Raw genomic sequence first — 18,971 nt, 5'->3', positions numbered from 1 at the left:
GCAACAAGCCCACTGCTGCAGCCCCCACCATCACAACACGTGCTGGTCATCAGTTGGTAACTCCAGTGAGTGAGTTTCATTGCTGGTTAAAGTGCGTGTGTGTGTGTGCTTGGTGCTCTGTGGCCCCATTGACTCGTCGTGTAAGTGTCGCTCCTTAATGATGTCTCAGTTGCCCGGTGAGAGTGGAAGCACTTGTCAGGAAGGAAGGCGAAGAGAGACAAGATTCTGAACCTGCTGGTTTCTGTCAGGTGCTTCAGCTGTACACCAGTTAAATTATGTAGATGCTGAGGGGCTTTTCTCAGCTTCCCTGCCACACTGCTGTGCCAGTGTAAATGAAGCTTACTCCCCATTTCAGTTATGTTATGTTTCATTTGACTTGTACAACTTTTTGAGAAAAAAAGGAAATCCTGTCACTATGCCTTTCAGACGGAGGAGAACGAGGAGCTGAGGAGGGCTCATGATAAGCGCCGAGAACGCCTGTGTCTGATTCAGACCAACTACAAGACAGTCAGAGAGCAGCTTAAAGCGTTGGAAAAATCAAATGGCTTGTGAGTACATGCTTTAATGTTTAGTCACAAACTTTTGTCACACAACACAGTGGGAAAAATGGGATGAAATTAATACTATACACTCACACAACTCACAGGACCTGTTGAGTCATAGCCATAGAGGACTTCTGCATACACAATGCAACTTGGATAACTTCCAGCTTCACCCAGCAGCAGGCAGTAAGAGGCATTTCAAGGCACATAACTCACCTTGCCTTTTGTTAAAAGCCTTTGTGAAATGCTACAACCCTCTGAAACCACTCACAAATAGTCTTAGGGACTCATTGCTCTCCACGTTATCTGACAAGGCCTGAGTGCCGGATTTGGGAAAGTGGGAGAAATTCCTTCCTTTGCCTTTGAAAAGCTCTGAGGTTTTAAGCCCAGTCAATTTGGGCCGTTTTGTGCCAAGAGTGTGTGCGCTTCTGTGTCTCCTCTCCCTCAGCGTTCATTAGGATGTGAGAGCCAGAGGCTGGAGGTGTCTGGTCCTGGGGGGTGCAAGGTGTTTGAGGAGGCCTGTGGAGGGGGAGGAGGAGGGGAGCAATCCATTTCCTGCCTTGACCTGTTATCTTCACCAGAAACTACAGGATTTTTACACAAAGCGGAAAATGTGCTGGAAAAAATGTCATTAATATGAGGGTCTTTTTCTCTCCATTGTCTTCTCCCAGCCTTTTTCCACTTTTTCTGGTGTCTGTTTCTTTTCTCCAACAGTATCATTGAGTCCATTTTAAAATGTAAATAAAGGTGCATATGTTTGGTGGCCGCGCGGGAGTAAAGTGTTGACCCTGTCAGCTGTTTTCTCTCTGGGTTAATTAAAGAAAACAGCGGTGCAATGTGAGCCCGTGTGAAAGTGGAGTGAGTGAGAGAGCGTGTTCAGCGCTAGGCTCGACTCGGCTCATGTCAGCTCAGCGCGGCTCAACAGCATGTGTCTGAGACAGTGGGAACAAAGACAGAGATGTAGAGAGAGAGAGAGAGAGAGAACTCAAAGTCAACACCAGTTGTGCTGCTGTTCTACATTTTAGCAGGTTATCAAAGAAATGTTCTGTGCAGTGAAATAATGCACTTTTGTCAAAGATTTTGTGATGAGAAGACACTTATGTTTGCATAATGAGACAAACAGGGCTGTGGTTAAAAGTAAAGAGCAAAGAAGATCTACAAATCCATAATAATACATTTGCAGTCTCAGTCTCAGTGTATTTGTATTTCATGACTGATTTGACATAAAATTGATGCAATAGGCAGCTTTGCCCTTTCAGTCAGAGCCCTCCATGGCACCAGCCAGTCACTCAATGTTATGATCCTGGCATTCATTTGGCATTAAGCCCCATCCTTAAATAGCTGTTAAACCCACTGGGGTAATGCCAGCCTGAATGAGAGACAATAGAAAATGACTTAAATACTCCCATTAGTGCTGGGAAATCAGGGCCCTAACAAGTCAGTGGGGATAGGCGTCGAGTCTCATTGCATTTCGAGCTTGTTAGGGATTTCCTTGCAGCTTCCATGCTGTGTTGTTGCCTTTTTGGAAAGATGCAGGGGGTCGTTTTTGTTCCCCTTTTGTGTGCAGGACCAAAAGATAAGACTGCGATGTCTCTCCCTACCTGCCACGTGGAAGGCTGTACTTAGAAATATTTCAAATATACAGGGTATACGGCATCTAAAATATATTAGTGTTCAGCATAATTTTTCCATATTTTCCAGATTTTAGTTTCCCTCTTAACAATCTCCTCTCATCAACAGAATAAAGTATTGAATTAAACAATTGGTTGCTGTGCGGCCAGCTGCTGAGTGACGTCTGATTACCAGTCCCACCCAGTATAGAACTACCAGCCAATCATAAAGCAGACACAGCGTCCACTGGCTCATCAGCATGCAGGTTGTGCACAGTTGGCCAGTCCCAGTGAAACCACCCTGCCATTCACCATTACCACCATATTTTCCCAAAATGGCATGAAGGAGAGGGGGAAAAAAGCCAACTTCTTATTTATATTAGAGAAGGGAAAAAGTTTTTTAATCAGACTGGGGATGATGGGGGTGAGCAAATAAAATTAAAGGTTATTAAAGCATCCGTACTCTGATCAAAGTTGCGCCCATAAACAGATTCCCCCTGAATCAGAGCAATTAGCCGCAGCAGCGTGGAAAAGTTCTCTCTATTTCCTCCTGCTTAATAATGGAAACTAGGATACCATAGGGGAGGAAGCACTGAGGCCTGAAGAAGATAGCTCTCTCATGGCTCCATGTTCAACAGCTTTTAGGCCCACTATAAACAAATTAAAATGTATAAAGCTTTACCATGACTTAATAAAGCTTCGTACACCTTTCATAAGGAATGCGGTTGATACACTACATTCCTAAAAATCACACCAAGCGAATTAAATCAGAGCTGTGGGTAAAATATCATGTACTTTTACAGCTCCAGGCAGTGTTAAGATAGCTCAGGCTGAATTCACTGTGTGCTTGGAGTAGAATGAGTAAAAGTGTATCAATCTCTGTGACTATACACTGAGATTATCTGTTAAGTAGCTCTGCACTCTGGGAAACTAACCGAAGCACACACAGACTCACGCGCATACACGACTAGTAAGTTCAAGGGCTCCAAATTGCTCACAGGGGCATTAGCAGTATTAAATGAAAACATTTGCCGTTCCTCAGTAGCCTGCAACTCCCAGGCACCGGGGTTTAACTAGTATTAGCGTAGTGTGGCTGTGTCTACATAGCCAATAATGACCACGGGAAAAGGAGTCCTCCGCAATAGCAGTGACCCTTTACAATCCATTTTCACACCTCTGTCTCATTGATTGAGTAAAAATGAGAAACTGTAGTGTGTGTGTATGTGTGTGTGTGTGTGAGTGAGAGAGACAGAAATGGTGTTCTCATCTCATCTGCTAGTTTTGCATTGTGTGGATTTCTCGCTAAAAGCCGTTTTAGTTTGCAAATGAAAGGCTAATTGGAATTGAATGTGTTGGGCTAAGACTGATTGATGAGTGCAGGGATGCAGTTGGGGGCAGTAGGGACAGTGTGTGTGTGTGTGTGTGTGTGTGTGTGTGTGTGTGTGTGTGTGTGTGTGTGTGTGTGTGTGTGTGTGTGTGTGTGTGTGTGTGTGTGTGTGTGTGTGTGTGAGTTGAAGGGGAAGTTCAATGGAGAGGGCAGCCACTGAGCACAAAGTGTCATTAAGTATTCATAAGTGAGGTGTAGACATTTGAATGACCTCGTTTGCGAGTGTGTTTTTGCCATTATTTACATTTGCATGGCACACAGGGAATGGTCCACCGCCCTGCCACACGGGCAGTGCCCTGGGCTTTAACAAACATGCATACGTGTGTACATGATTTGCCACTGAAATGTCAAAGTCAAGGCTGCTCATTTGAATACTGCTAAAGATGGCTGAATAACAAAAACAGAGTGAGACTAAGGGGCCTCGTTACCCCATGTGAATTGTCCAGAGGCAGCAAGATAATGTACAGTTCCAACCTTTTTCCCTTGTTAGTATGTTTGCTTTAAGTGTGTGTGTGTGTGTGTGTGTGTGTGTGTGTGTGTGTGTGTGTGTGTGTTTGTGTGTGTGTGCATACTATAAGTGAGGCTTTCTCTTCAATTTATATGTATGCCTTTTCTTGCCTCTACATTTCCATTTCTTCTTATATATTGCGTATGTGTGTTCAGGCCAGGTGGAAGGAAGCAGCGTGCAGAACCGTGGCAGCTAAGACAAGAGAACAGTGATGCAGTGTGGAATGAGCTGGCCTACTTGAAAAACCTCACCAGGAAGCTCTCCATTGAAAAGTAAGTCAGCTGCTGTCAAAGTTGCCGGGCTGAAACAGATTATACCTGCACTGTTGTTGAGTGCGTGTATTCATTTTTCTCTCGTCTTCGTCTTTCTCTCTTTCATGAGTGTGCACATACATGCACGCACTCCCACTGTCCCTTCTTGTTTGTGGGTGTTAAAATTTGAGTGTGCCCTTCCCAACTTCACAGCATCCACCTAGCCCTCCACATCATTACCAGCCAGCAGGGGCCAAAGCACGATCATTAGACTCTGTGCTCATTTGGAAAATTGGCTGCCCAAAAATTCACACATAAAAGTGCAGGAAGTGAAATCACATTATCAGAATCCCTGGCTGTGTCTTTGTGAAATAATTGCATTTTTAATGGAACATTTATGCCAGTCTGTAGTCCTGTTGCTGTTGTTATTAAGTGAGTGTCAATAAGATACTTTACATACTTAAAGTTTGTGGGCCAGGGTTGACATTATCTGATGATTACCGTCTTTTTATGGGGAAAATCTGCTGTGGTTGGAAGTATTTAAAACTTTCGGGTCGTCATGTCCGGTAAAAATAATTCCCTTTGAAAAATATGAAGGCCTAACTCCTTGTCCTAACAGCAAGCGAGCTTCTGACTGTCACGTAGCATTGCCTAATATTGGATGCTCTCTGTTTACACTGAATCTGTTAAATATGCACTTCTGTTACATCATGTAAACAAACCACGTACCTGTCAGCTGTGTGCTCAAAATCAGACTGTAGATATAACCATTTAAAGACTAACTAAATCCCAAACCACTTTATTTGGCTGAAAAACCCATCTTTATGGGTCTTTAGTAGTGTTGTGGATAGATTTAAATTCAAATCTTGACATTTCAGTGCAAAGTATACTTACATACTGTGTGCATGATTACAGCCCTTATTATTAAGCTACATTTTGGGGAGTTTTTCTTTATCCACTGTGAACATCCAAGGACAGAGGGATGCCGTATGTCGTAAAGCCGTCCAAGGCAAATTATGATTTGTGATACTGGAATTTATAGATCAAATTAAAATTGAAGTTGAATTGAAATTACTATTTGTCTAAGGCTTTGGGGCATGCTTTTGTGATTGGGCTACAATAAACTTGACTAATTTGTAAAGCACTTTGGGTTGCCTTATGAAATGTGGTATGTACCTAAATAAATTTGCCTTGCCTACATGCTTTGATGATGTAATCTTTAAAAAGCCTTGCCATACTGCTCAATAAATATACATGATACTTTTCCCATTTCTCTGGGACAATGAAATCCCCCAGGACACAGGGACTGGCACAATTTTTTTCTTACGTAAACCCTGCTGTTGACTGAGTGCAGTGATAGTCACAGTGTGACTTTTCTGCAAGAGGAGCTTTTCATTCAATTATTTCTTTGTTTCTTAGTTTTTCCTTCTCTCTCTCTTTCCTCCTGTCTTTGTCTTTAAGTCTGTCTCTGGGTGCAGTATAGCCATTGTCTTGTTTGATCTAGAGAAGCCCCTATAACCGTACCACTAACACTGACCCTCTATGATGCTACACAAGCTTGGCCTAAAGCCACAGTCTCTCCTATCTCCCCTAGCCTTCACCTCTCCTCACCTCTTCCCTCCTCGATCCTGTGCCTCTGTACCCTCCTCTTCCTACTTGTCTTCCCAGTTGCCTCCCTGCGGCCCTCTGTGATGCTGCAGTAGGCTGAGGCCAGAATTCTGGTACTTGCCCCCCACCCCCTCTACCGCTTTCCCCTCTGCTCCCCCTCCTGCCCTGTCCTCCTAATCCCAGCTGAGCTCATTATGATATAGCCTGGCTGCCTCTCTCCAAGCCTGAGCTGTCCGAGCTAATTACAGGCTAGCAGCCCTGGTGCCGCCGATGCTGCCTGTTAAGGGATGTCCATCCGCCTGCCTGCCTGCCTGGCCACGACTAGAGCTGAGCAGAGTTGAGCACTGGATGGTCTGGGGGTGGGGTGAGGGAGGGGGTGAGCAGACTACGGTGAATGTGCAGGGTCCTTGGAACTGACCTGCGAGGGGAAACCACGAGGGATGGTGAGCGGCTGGCCTCTTTCCTAGCTGTGTAACTGGCCTGTCCTCTGGGGTTAGTGTTGATCCCCTTCATGTGCCCCTGAGCAGCTCCACCTCATCTCCTCCATTCCCGCCCCCGGGGCCCCTCCTTACCCGGGTGGCTGGTGCAAAGTAAACTTGTCTGAGGTCTTTAAACTTGTGCTTTAGAAAAACTCTCCGTTCCAGGGCACGCATCTGCACACACGTACAACTCAGTGTGTTAAACTAAGTGAATGCCCATCTCTATTCTGCTCCTCATTTTCTTCTGTTGTCAGAAGGAACAGGAACAGATGAGGTTGTTGGGACTATGGACGACGCCAGCTTAACCAAACAGCAATGCAAATCTCCTTTGAGAGGCAACCAAAAAGGCAAAAGTCCGTCCATCACAGTGCAACAACAACAAGAGTTTGTGGAAGCATAACTCCAGGGAAACTCTTGGGAAAGCAGTTGCAGCTCGTTGTTCTGTTGATCGTATTTATAATGATTGTGCTTGTGAAGGTTATGCTAGATAAGTGTTAGCAATGATCCACTAATGGGTAATTAACTCCTGGCAGCTGAAGAATTTAGGGCCAAATAAAGGCCTCTTATAATGCTCTAAATGCCAAGTGGCTGGCTTTAGAGGAGAGTCTCGCGCTTCCTTATCATCATGATATTGCGCACAGATGCTCCCTATCACCTCCTCTGAAAACAGCACTTGTAAAACACCGTCTTAAGGCCCAAATGACCGTTTCCCTGAATGAATATTGCTGGGATAAGTCCTGCACAGTGGGTCCCCACAGTGTTAGGAGAAAGTTATGAAGCCCAGCCCCCCCCTCTAATCTCTGCACTTGGGTAAGAGGGTGAGCAAAAAGGTTAAACAGGTCTGTTTGTCGGGTCTTTTAGCTGATACACTGCTGTCCCATGGCTAATCCTAATGACTTAAGGGTGCATTAAGCAACAAATTGCATATTCTTTGACAACCTTTTACAAGAAAAATGTAGAAATCGATTTGAGGGATGAGATGCATATTATTTGTTGTGTACATTTCAAAAGACAAGTACTACATGGCCAAAAGCATGCAGACAAGTTTAACTTCTAATCTGCGCACTGGTCAGTCTCTTTTCTGTCACTTTAATGAATCCATGCAAAAAATCAGATATTGACGTAGATTAAAATGGAATTAATGTTAGCTATCTCAAGATTTCATCTTTTCTTGACTACCCTGTTGCTTTCCCTACTTTAGTTGCATCTAGTGGTGAGGTTGTAAAGCTGAAACTTCACCCATGTGCCAAGCGTGTAGAAGAATCACGCAGGCTGTTGTGAAAAAACAAATGGCCCTATCTATTAGGGCTGGGTATTGTTTAAAAAAAATTACAATATCAGTACATATACCGGTACCTTTAAAGCAATACTTATAGAGTACTTCATTAGATGCCCTTAATGTGTATGGAGTGGCATGTATACCATAAAATTTCAAGTAATTGGACTTTTATTTGCTTCAGTCACCAGATAGATAGAAAGAGAGCATCATGACACTTGTTTAACTGCACCTAGGGATTACGGCACCCAGTGTACTGACACCTCTCTTTATCCTTCCAAAACAACCCAACTGGCCACCACTGTTGTTAGACATTGATATTTTGTTGAATTAAGGTTTTGACGTCCAGGGACCAGAGAAATTAAAGCAGCAGCTACTGCTGAGTGTGAGCTTCACACCGAGGAAATTATGAAAGTCCATCCAGGCGCACACACACGCAGTGACTGGGCTAATTGTTAGCATCGCAAGGCTTTCTATCAAGGAGTTTAACAACAGAGTCTAGCCCTTTTGGTGTCAGTATGAGTTTGTTGGAACTGTTAAATGGTATTGGATATTAGCTGCTGCAACAGCTGTGTAGTATGTGCTTATCAGGCAGTTGTAGCACTGAACATTTGCCAGAAGGATAGCAGCTCTGGAGATACCTGTAACAGAGAGCCACCTTGTCTGGCAGAGAGACAATTACTTGACCAGAGACGTTTCGATACCTCTTGGCACGGAGTTGTTTTGGTTGATACCTTAAAGGTACTGACCAGTACCAATACCTTGCCCAACTATCTAGAGCAAGTGCTTTTTGGTAATGAAAACACAACGATTCTTATTTTTAGGTGATTATAAACAAGTAAAAACATAGTTATGTCTATGATATACTATTTTTGCCAATAGATGTCCCTAAATCCTACATACTGGACCTTAAAGAGTCAGTCATTCTATATTAATCAATACTTAGTTTGAAAGAAAGACTGAATAAATAACAGATTTTCAAAAAGAAGTAACCACGTTAACATTTTCACAGATCTGCATACTCTCCTCTCCTGTTTACTGACGCTGTTTTCTGGCATGTTCATGACGTCAAATGTTACACACCAGTAAAAAATAACTAAAAAAGAAATAGTCGTTGACAGCAGGTCTTGGCAATGGGAAAGGTGTCTGTTGTCCGTATTTATTTGGTTTTCTGCATTAAAAAAAACCTGCATATTCACACTATTGTTGGTGGAAAATGGGTATTTGTGAGCAACCAATCCTTAAATAAAACTAGCCTCTCATTTATGTCTTCATGTGGTAATAGATTGACAGCATCTGACATGAAGACCAGTCTCTCAACATTTAACCACTTAAGAGCATCTCTAAGATACATGCTGGTGTGCTTTTCGGGCAAAAGACACAGACAAATAACCTAGTTGACACTAAGGATAGTTTTTGATTGAGATTTCCTTATGTTTGTAGTAGATGGCTGGCAAGTAACTCCAGGCAGGGTGGGCTTGAAAATTCGCAGTGGGATCATTTTATCTGCCTCATTATGCATCTGTCTGCGGCACTCCATGTCCATGCTTGTTAATTGTTGTTAAAGGTCTGTTGGTAAAAAGAGGCAGGGATTATTTAGGCCCCATAAACAGAATAAACACATGCAGTGCACCCTCAGACTTAAGATGCTATACTCAGACGACATCAAAGCATAAATTAGCCAGCGATTACTGGGGAAAAAGCCTTTGAGATCATTTGCAGTGCAGCAGCAGTGAAAGCTCCTCTGTAGAGAGTGACCATTATGGACGTGAACCTCCCCAATAAGCGACGTTGACACTAATTAAGTTTAATAAAGTTTACCCTGATGTTCTTCATATTCCTCTATTTCTTTTCGTTTCATCTCGATTTGCTAAAAGGTATTAAAAGTAATGAGAGTCTTTTGCCCCCCGGACCAGGGCTTAGTTGGAGGAGGGACACATTTGCACGCACGCACACACACACACACACACACACACACACACACACACACACACACACACACACACACACACAAAAACAGAATGTTTTATGCATGTTTTTAAATCAGACAACTAAGGTTTTTCCTTCATTAATTATTTGGTAAATTAATTATTGTGTGAAAAAAAAACAACTTACACTTAGTAATTATGTTGCAAGCTTCAGTGCACCATCAAGTCTTAGCTGGTCCCATAACAAGATAAAATTAGAGCACAAAGAACACAGTTATTTCAAAGAACTAAACCTCAGAAATACTATTCACAAATACAGTAGAGAAAGTAATGTGCCTATGTGCCTGTGTCCTCTCATATTCAAATAGTCATTGACTGCGAAAGTGGTATTTACTTGGTCCTCATGTTTAATAAATGCAACATTATGATATTGTCTTATTTCATATTAGGATACCTAGAAGCATCAACAAGCCTCTTAAACAAGGAATGTTGTGGACATCCTCGCTTGTTTCCTCCAGTGGTTATTACATGAATCCCCATTAACATCTCATATCAGTGGCCTGTGGCTGGAGAGCCAAACTCTTAAAGACTCACTGTTGCTGCATCACCCAGAGCTAAAATACCGCACTGAGCCATGTAAACTCCACCAGTCACCATTTCTGCTGACAGCAGTGGCTTATCTACCCAAACTCCCTCCATGACTGAACAGCCCTCCAGCTTGAGTTTAACCATTGGGGATTCCCCCCCTACACCCCCCAAAAACAAGAATCTTTCCCCAGCGATAAAAATGCCAGAGGTTTTTTCGCTTTCTCACCCTATTCCCTGCTGTTCCTGTGTATTTTTATGTGCTGAGCGAGAAACCAAGAGGAGGCTGGCACAATGGCTGCCGCAGATGATGTTGTGTTGTACACCCTTGTGGATGGAGGCTGGCAGTTTGTGCTCTAAGCTGTGTTAGGTGCAACACTGGTAGAGACGAGATCAAATGACACGGAGTGGATAGCTCAGGGCTGAAGTTCTAGCGCTGCACGAGAGAGAAAATGTTTTCAAAATGGGGCCAAAAGAGCGGCGTGAGACACAGACTTACATTGCAGACCACATCATTACCAAACATAACACCTGTCTGGTGCCTTTAGTTTGGTTTCTGCCAAGAAACCTCTTTTGCTTTTATGCCTGCTGAGTGTTATTCCACCCTAGGTGAAGCGGCAAGTTGAGAGGGAATTGAAAATTGTCCGGCTAGCTTCATTTGCTTTATAGAAAAAAAGACTTGAAATACTCTATAGAAGGTCTGGCTGAGGAGAACCTTTTCTCCTCTGTGAAAGCGAGGATATAACAGGTTTTGGATCAGATAAATTGCAGGCAGTCTAACATGGAGAAATCGAATTTGGTTCAGGTGCAGGTAACTGTAATGTAATGCAGATCTAAAACAGCTCGTTGAGGTTAGGATTTAGCTCAGTGCTACTGCAGCCTTAACATCATGACAAAACATTCCTTCGAATTCTCGAAGCGATTCTTTATCCATCATCAGGACCCTGATAGGCTGAAACTAGTAAGCACCTGTTTATCAAATGATGCACTCACATAAGGAAGCAAAGTGTGAGGAGTGAGACAGGACAGGAGGATTGGAGCAAACAGGGAATCAGTTTTGTGCTGTCGAAAACAAAATCTTAGTTTTGAAATCTGTTTTAACATATTGCCTTAGGAAAAGCTGTACAAAACTGTACACACTGTAGAAAGATCTGGTTGTTTTCGACAGTGTATGCAAATGAAAATTTTCTATTATTGACTAAGTTAGCCAAAAGCGTTGATATATACGCCACTGTAATTGCCAATACAGATAAATGGCAAAATGCCAAATATGGGCCCCATTAATCAGCCAGGGCGATTTTTATCTGTTGATCGCTAGTATAAAGGAGCACCATTGTGACTTTTAGATTTTATAAATATGAGCTGAGAGCAGTCAGTTTTTTCCTGTTTCCTCATATCTAACTGCACTGCTGTTGACTAGAACTATAAGTTCACAGCAAAAACAGAAACACATCCAACCTCAGGTTAGCCGTACGCTTCAAAATAACAGCACCGGGGATTCTATTGTGATTTATTTAATTTTACATTCATAGTCTATCTACCTTTTCCATAACAGTACTCTATTTAACATTGTCATGACAGAACCTTCTTTAGTAGTTTAGTATTTGAGTAGTCTACAGTAGTTTCAAGGAGATTCCAAAATAAGATATAGATTGTGTATTGCGATATGCGTATATCGCAAGCCTAAAAATATCCAACCAAATTAATTGTTTTGGTTTTGCATTTATTTTTACTTTCACTAAATAACCTTGGCAAATATTAAAGATAAGTCACCAAATTTGTATTACCAGCCTTGTAACATCCCCGGCTCTGCTAATTCCCCTGTCTGTGGCCAACTGGTGCACACACACTGCAACAACTGAGTGTTCCTGAACAAGGATGCAATAGTCTTCCATCTCTAGACTGTTATGATGTGAAACTGGAGGCTCTTGGCCAATGAACTCAATCTGCAATCTAATCCCTTCTCCATCCCAGAAAGTATGCTTATCCTTCAACAAAATTGAATGTTTTGCATATGAACTTTGGTTTAGCGTCAATACCATCAGTATCCGAAAAGGCATAAAAGAGAAACATGAGATGGAGCAGGCTCCTTTCACATACTGCATATTTCAGCTCATTTGTCCCATTAACAGCTTGGACACATAAGGCAGTGCCGGTGCCTCATCGACTTGAGTTCATTTATGGAGGAAAATCTATAGAGGAGCGACACATATCCATCTGCTTCCTCACCCCCCCTCAGGGAGAGTCATTTGTGTACTTATTTAAGCTGCGGTCAGCCATTAGACCAGGCCTCTACTGGACTGTGTGGGCTAAAAAGCTAATTACTTTCCTTCCCTGTGCTATGGCGATAACTTTTCCCAAGTCATTTTCTTGGCATATGTATGGAAAAATCTCTTGGTTGATCTAGCAAAATTAGATGGGTTGAAACAGTTGTCTAGTTTGAGTTAATTGCCATTATGCTCATTTCAGTTCGCCACAGCCACAAATGCCCTGTAACTCCTCAAACACTTCAGAGTGTATCGTGCGGGCTGCACTCGCTGCATGCCTGAAGAAGTCAGTCAGGAGGAAGACCTACTGTTGTAATGAGGTTAACTGAGGGAAGAATGCCACCAGTAGCAGGAGCTTGTTTCCAGTGTTTCTCTCTGACTCTGTGGAGCAGAGGGGAGGGAAATTAGGTGTGTGTTTCAGGTGTGGTTGTCTCAGCGGGCTTGTGTGTATCCTCTGTAGACTTCAGTTGGGGTCCTAATAATAACTTGAAAGTGCAAAGTCTTGAGCATGGCTCCACATAATTAGCCTTTAGCAGGAATCAAGCTAATTGCAGAGAGGTAATTGGGCACACTTTCCAGTGTGTTTGTCTGTTATGATACACACACACACACACACACACACACACACACTGTACTCTCCTACCTTGGTGTTTCATGTTGCTTGTCACTTTGATTTCCAGATGAATTAAAAAGCATTTTAATTAGTAGATTTCTTCACCATGTCGTCTTTTCTTTTGGGAAGAGAAAGCCAGTACATGAGATTCAAGTTAAAATGTGTAACAAAAGTTTCTACAGTAATGGAGTCCACAGTGGAATCCAGAGTGATATTTGTGGAGATTTAAAAAGATACTCATTATACAGCGCTTGTGTTGGTAGTGATTTTATATTCATCTATTTCATATTTTGTTTATGCATTTTATATTTGTCGAAGAATAGATTTGACGTATGAGAAATGTGAAGAAAAGTTCATTATGTGTGTGACTGCAGAGCCGGCGTGGAAGAAGAACTGGACATGCTGCGAGTCCAGGCTGCGATGGACCGGGCCACAGTGAAGGAGCTCCACTTGTGTCTTGCTGATGAACACCGAGGTGAACCTCTTTTTTCTTTTATATTTTTTCTTTTTAATTTTTGGGGGAACATGACTCTTTAAAATCTGTTTTGTGGCAGCCTTTTTTAAAAATTTGTTGTTCCCCTTCTGTTGGTAAAGAATTTGTCATCTTAACTTTTACACAATTATTCTTGCAAAAATATACAGTGTTGCTCTCTCCAAAGCCAAGGGTGATTAACGAGCTTAAAGGTCCAGTGTGCAGGATATATTAGCAGAAATAGAATACCATGTAATAATTATGTTTTCTTTAGTGTATGATCACCTGAAAATAAGAATTGTAGTGTTTTTGTTAACTTTTAGAGATATTTATGGAGATTGCAATATTGCACTGCCATGTTTCTGCAGTTGCCCAGAACAGACAAACTAAACAGCTGGTCTCGATAGGGCCATTTGCGTTTTTGCATGGGTCACTGCATTTAGCAGCTCCTCCTACACGTGCGTCAGAAAAACATTGGGTTTTTTTTAAATGTGAAACTGCTTTATACTGTATTTTTCTGTTTTAAATCACTGAGTTTGTTTGTTTTGGAGAGGAGGAGACCTCTGTGGTTATTTGGCTCCTGGTCAAACCTCCTGAACTTCTGGATCAGAAATAAAGTGAGCATACATTAAGATATATGGAAACAGGTGAGGGCACATAGTATGTGCTGGGCTAGCTACCTGGCTGAGATGTTTCAAACAGCATTTGTTTGTGAAACTGCTTCATTCAGTGTTTTTATTGGTTTTAATCTCCTAACCTGTTTGATTTGGAGAGGAAGAGACCTCTGCTAGAAGTTCAGCTCCTGGTAAAAGCCTCCTAAATTAATAAAACTGAAGGAATTCTTATTGGGGGAAGTGTCTGTTTCCTTTAAAGAACAAATAAAAAATCAAACAAAAGAAAAAAACACTGGAAGTATCACCAGTAATGGCAGCACGGTATGCATGTTTAACATGACAGCACCTTCAAGTCATCCTCTTACCTCTGGGCCATGTGTATTAGAGAGCAGAATTAATAAGACAACCCCCAGTGGAATTAATACGACAACTCAATTAAGACTTGATCAATTCCTTGCAAACTGATTGAGAGATCAAGTAGTGCTCGTCTTGTCTGCATATATCATTCCCAATGTTAAAAAGCACATTGCTTTTAAGCCAATCTGCAACCTTTTGTCAGACGCTGACCACCGAAAACACCAGCCTTAATTAACTAGTTCAATATCAAATCTGTCCTCCATCACTTTAATTTTCTTCACAACCAATGATGGTGTCTGTTGGAGATGGGAGCCTGTGATTTAAAGGATGGCACTAATTAAAATAGTGGATCCTCTCTTATTGACAGTCTAGTCAGGAATACTTAGAAATAAGCCTTTCGAGGAGAGACACTTATTTTTACAGCTTGTCAGACAAATAATCGCTATATAAATGTTACACAAGAGCCCATGCTTTCTTGTTTTTTTGTGTTATGTATAATCATTTTCCAGTTCAAATCAGTTAAGAATCAAATCAAATACTGAAACAAAAGCCTTTCAGAGTGAAGGGAATAGCTTTAGAAAATGTGCTCCCCAGGACTCTTGCTTTTTTTTTCTTCCCATGTAACCACTAATATTACTGTTGTATTCTTTCTGCATAAATAATGCACTCTTGGTACAATACCACGCTTAAAACGCCATCCATTAAGTATATTATAAACTTAGGCCATTAAGCAACCTCTGTTTTTTCCTCAACGTGTATTATTTAGCTGTTTTTGAAATATAAAACTCACTTAAAATGTTGTTTCACAACAACTCATTAAGGCTGTATCATCTCGGATATCATTTTGAATGTTTATATTTGAACTAAAACCAATATGTTTAGTGTCAATAGGAATTAAACTGAACATTATTAAGAAAAAAAACTCGAATGGCCACAACATTTGCCCCTGAAGAACCTCTATGACCCGATCAAAGGGATGGAGGGTTGAAACGCTCACGCCAGGATCACACTAACGAAAGGCAGCAGATGAAAGGAACAGGGCCTTTGTGCTGCAGCCCATGAGGAGACGTGGGAGGGACGTTAATGTATGCCGCAGTGCCAGGACCTCCTCCAACTGCGGGTGACTAGGGAGCCACCATGTCTTCTTATCAAGGTAGTGCTGAGGTGCCAACTCCCAAGCCACCAGTGCCGGAGCAGGATAATTGTCTCCCAACCTGGTTATGTACCCCGCGAACACGGCAGCCCTCCTGTCCTATTTGGTGCTCTGTCTGATTGAATGTGACATGCTGGGAAGACAAAAGAGCAGGCTAATTCAAAGTAACAAACTTCCCTGGGCAAAGCGTCAAATGCAAAGCAAGGGAGCAGCAGCTCCTTACAACATAACCCTCACTCTTCTTACTCTCCCTTCTATGGCCCCTTTTTCCAACTCGCTCTCCAAAAGATCAACTGACCTGAAAAGTCAAGGTCGTGAATATTTAATGTTTCCAGCCTCATTGTACAAATTATTTTGGTCGTCCTGTCATAAATGTTTAAGAGGAGAGAATGAAAGGCAGAAAGTTTTATATTGTTTTGTGTTGCCCTTTGCATCAAGTTGAGCTGAGAAGGTATCGCTACTTTTGCTCCACTGTGTGCCAAACAGTGACACTGAGGCTCGTCGGATTGTGTATGCGCACATAAATATGTGTGCATCAAATCCCCGAGCACTTTGACTTCTGCATGCATTCTGTTGTTATCATAAAGACTAACTCATATGTTTGCCAAGGCCACTATTGAAGTTCTCAGAATAAAGCAGCATGTTAGTCTGCGGAGATTAGTTGTCCTTTGGGGAAACATAGTGGACTACAAAGCAGTGCAGCCTGGGGCTGTGTGTTCACGAGGGATTCAAGCACTTCTCTTCGTTTGTTTAAGATCCCTAGAGAGAGGTTGCACATAGCATGTACCACTGTGTGTTTTTGAACACTGTTTTCCTATTTCCACGTGGACTACTATATAAAACACTCTTCATTTAATCAGGAGATAAAAAGGCCACTTGATAAAATTTTAAAAACAGAAGGTGCGTTTTAGCAGTGTGAAAAATTCAAGTCTGCCTGAGCACAGCATCAGTGATTCTGTGTTCCCTCTGGTTTGATTGACATAAGAAGAAAAAAAGAAACTGGACCTTAGGAAGGAAATTAGACTGTAGTAAGGCTAATTGATTTAATGTACCCTCTTTATTATCATTTTATTGATTGAGCAGCCTGAGTTTGACACATCAAGTCACAATAACGGGCTTTGTTCCCCTTTGCAGAATTGCTTCACAAAGTGGTGGAGGAGCACCAGGTCAAAAGCAGCACTCCGAAAAAGCTTTCCGTTTCTTCAGAACGAGTGGAACAGTCATTTAAAAAGGTACAGCACTACGCCGTCACTAAGTGTTCTTTGTCATTGCTAATAAAAGAAACCCTACAGAGCCTTAACTGCGCACAATGGCACTCAAACAATGTGTTTTTTCTAAATCGATAATAATTCAGAAGTGTTCTCTACTCTTTGGAGAGTCTGTGATATTGTCATTTCATTTCCAGGCAAGTGACAGGGAGAAAGTAGTTTGTTTTTCTTACAGCGAAAAATTACAACTGTAGGGGTGAAGAAGAGAAAACCATTCTAAGTTACTTCAGAAAATGCAGTTACTTAACATGAATGTCATATCTGAGCTGTTGGTGGGTTGCATATGTACTTGCACATTTGTGCACACATGCTTTAAAAACTCCTGCTTGCATGAGTTAAGATGCCCCCCTCCCCCTTTTGCATTCATGGCAGTGAATCATCAAGAGTGGGGATAGTCATCTAATTTTGTTTGAAAGGTACCAGGCTTCACCAGCGGGCAGAGTGAGAACCAAATAAAAGGGAAAAATTGCCTGGAGGCACAAACCCAGCAGGCATGCAGTGTTCTCTTAAACAGTCTCCACCAAAGATCTAACAAATAGACTAAGTGCTCCTGTTTTATGAGGGCGATCAGGGTAAGGGTGTGCCAGTCAAATGTCCGTGGCATTGCCAGGCTGGGGAGTGGGGCATCACTCCCCTCTATGGTTCTGCTATACACACAGTTTGTATGCACTGTGTGCATGCTACCACACACAGGTCAAACCAGGAACTGGCCTTTCACATAGAAATATTCACTGATAATACACACCGTAGAATGACAGCAGGGTTAACTCAGACATGGCAGGTTGTTGTTTTACTAACATTGCAAACGCCGAGTGCTCGGTTAGAGTATTTATGGTAAAAATGACAGATATGCACGGGAAAAAACAAACCATGTTGTACCACTGAGGCCCCATATCTTTGATTCCCTCAGATTGAACAGCTGGAGCGCAGGATGGTGTCCCTTGAGGAGGAGACGGAGAGGCTGAGGGAAGAGAAAGAGCAGCTACTTGAGGCCAAGGAAGACTTGGCCCACAACTGCCGCAGACTCCAAGCCTCCCTGGATCATCTGCGAACCCAGGAAGCTGTCCGTGAAGAGGCAGCGCAGGCCCAGGCCCTGGCCCAGGGGGAGCTTCACTGCAGCGAGATTATGGCTTTAGAAGGCCGATTGGCAGCCTCCCAAAAAGAGGTTACCAAGCTTCATCATCAGTTGCTGAAGCTGAGACAGGAGCTGGGGATCCTCAGAGCAGCCAGGGACTTCCATAGGAACCGCGCAGCAGCACCCGCACGACCAGGCGGGATCGTAAGCAACATCAGCAGCAAGGTCAAATTCAAAACAACTCGGCTCAGAGGTCTGCTACACCGGCACAGCCACCGAACAGTCAGCCCCAATCAAGCCATCAGCTGGCAAGGCCGCAGCCCCAGTCCCACTAAGGACGAGTGGGAGGACATGAGCGCAGATAGGTAATGATACACACGCACACACAGATGCACTTATTCTCACAGTCTCCCTCCTCATTATTTTTAGGTGGTAGAAGTAGAGCGGGTGGGCTGGCTGAATTGTGGGGGGGCCACGCAGCATCGAGGGGACACCGTGCATATGCAAAGCGTAAGCAAATGGGTGATTGAATTTCATCTTCTGTCTAGTTGGTATTCAGGAGCCAAAAGAAGAATGCAAGCAAGAATGATAGAGAGAAGGAGAGAGGAGGGGGAAACTACTGTCAGATCCTTTGAAATATCCTGGGACGCCTTGCTTGGAGCTTATTGACTGAAATTTGCATGCAAAATTAGCCACCTCTCCACACAAAGTTGAACCGACGCCAGAAAAGCCAAGGGATAAGGGGGCCGCCAAAGCCTTGATACCTTCCAGTGATGCCATTTTCATGCACTAGTCACGCTACCCCGAAATTGACAGTTTGGCAGTTTGATTTAATTTACTGGTCCTTTGCATATTCACTAACCTCCCCTTGACAGCGCTAAGGATCCCACTGCAAGTACCAAGCCCCCCAACCCATCTCCCCCACCCACACACACACACACAGCCGCACATTCATGGAGGCTAACCCCACCCTATGTC

At 42.8% G+C, this 18,971-nt stretch overlaps 1 protein-coding gene across 2 annotated transcripts in view; it reads left to right on the top strand.

Moving 5' to 3' along the window:
* Window positions 1-18,971, top strand: part of cntln (centlein, centrosomal protein) — a 192,478-nt gene that overhangs the window by 127,042 nt on the left and 46,465 nt on the right. For both annotated transcript variants that reach the window (XM_088075937.1, XM_042485352.2), the window contains 5 exons: window positions 427-548; window positions 4,203-4,319; window positions 13,429-13,529; window positions 16,785-16,882; window positions 17,829-18,358. In XM_088075937.1, coding sequence (XP_087932063.1) covers window positions 427-548; window positions 4,203-4,319; window positions 13,429-13,529; window positions 16,785-16,882; window positions 17,829-18,358 — 968 coding nt within the window. The remainder of the gene's footprint in view (window positions 1-426; window positions 549-4,202; window positions 4,320-13,428; window positions 13,530-16,784; window positions 16,883-17,828; window positions 18,359-18,971) is intronic.

Source organism: Plectropomus leopardus, chromosome 3, assembly GCF_026936395.1.
Source record: "Plectropomus leopardus strain MGB_pleo_1.0 chromosome 3, ASM2693639v1, whole genome shotgun sequence".
Lineage (NCBI taxonomy): Eukaryota > Metazoa > Chordata > Actinopteri > Perciformes > Serranidae > Plectropomus > Plectropomus leopardus.
Note: the sequence above shows the minus strand (reverse complement) of the source record. Positions and strands in the feature narration are given on the sequence as shown.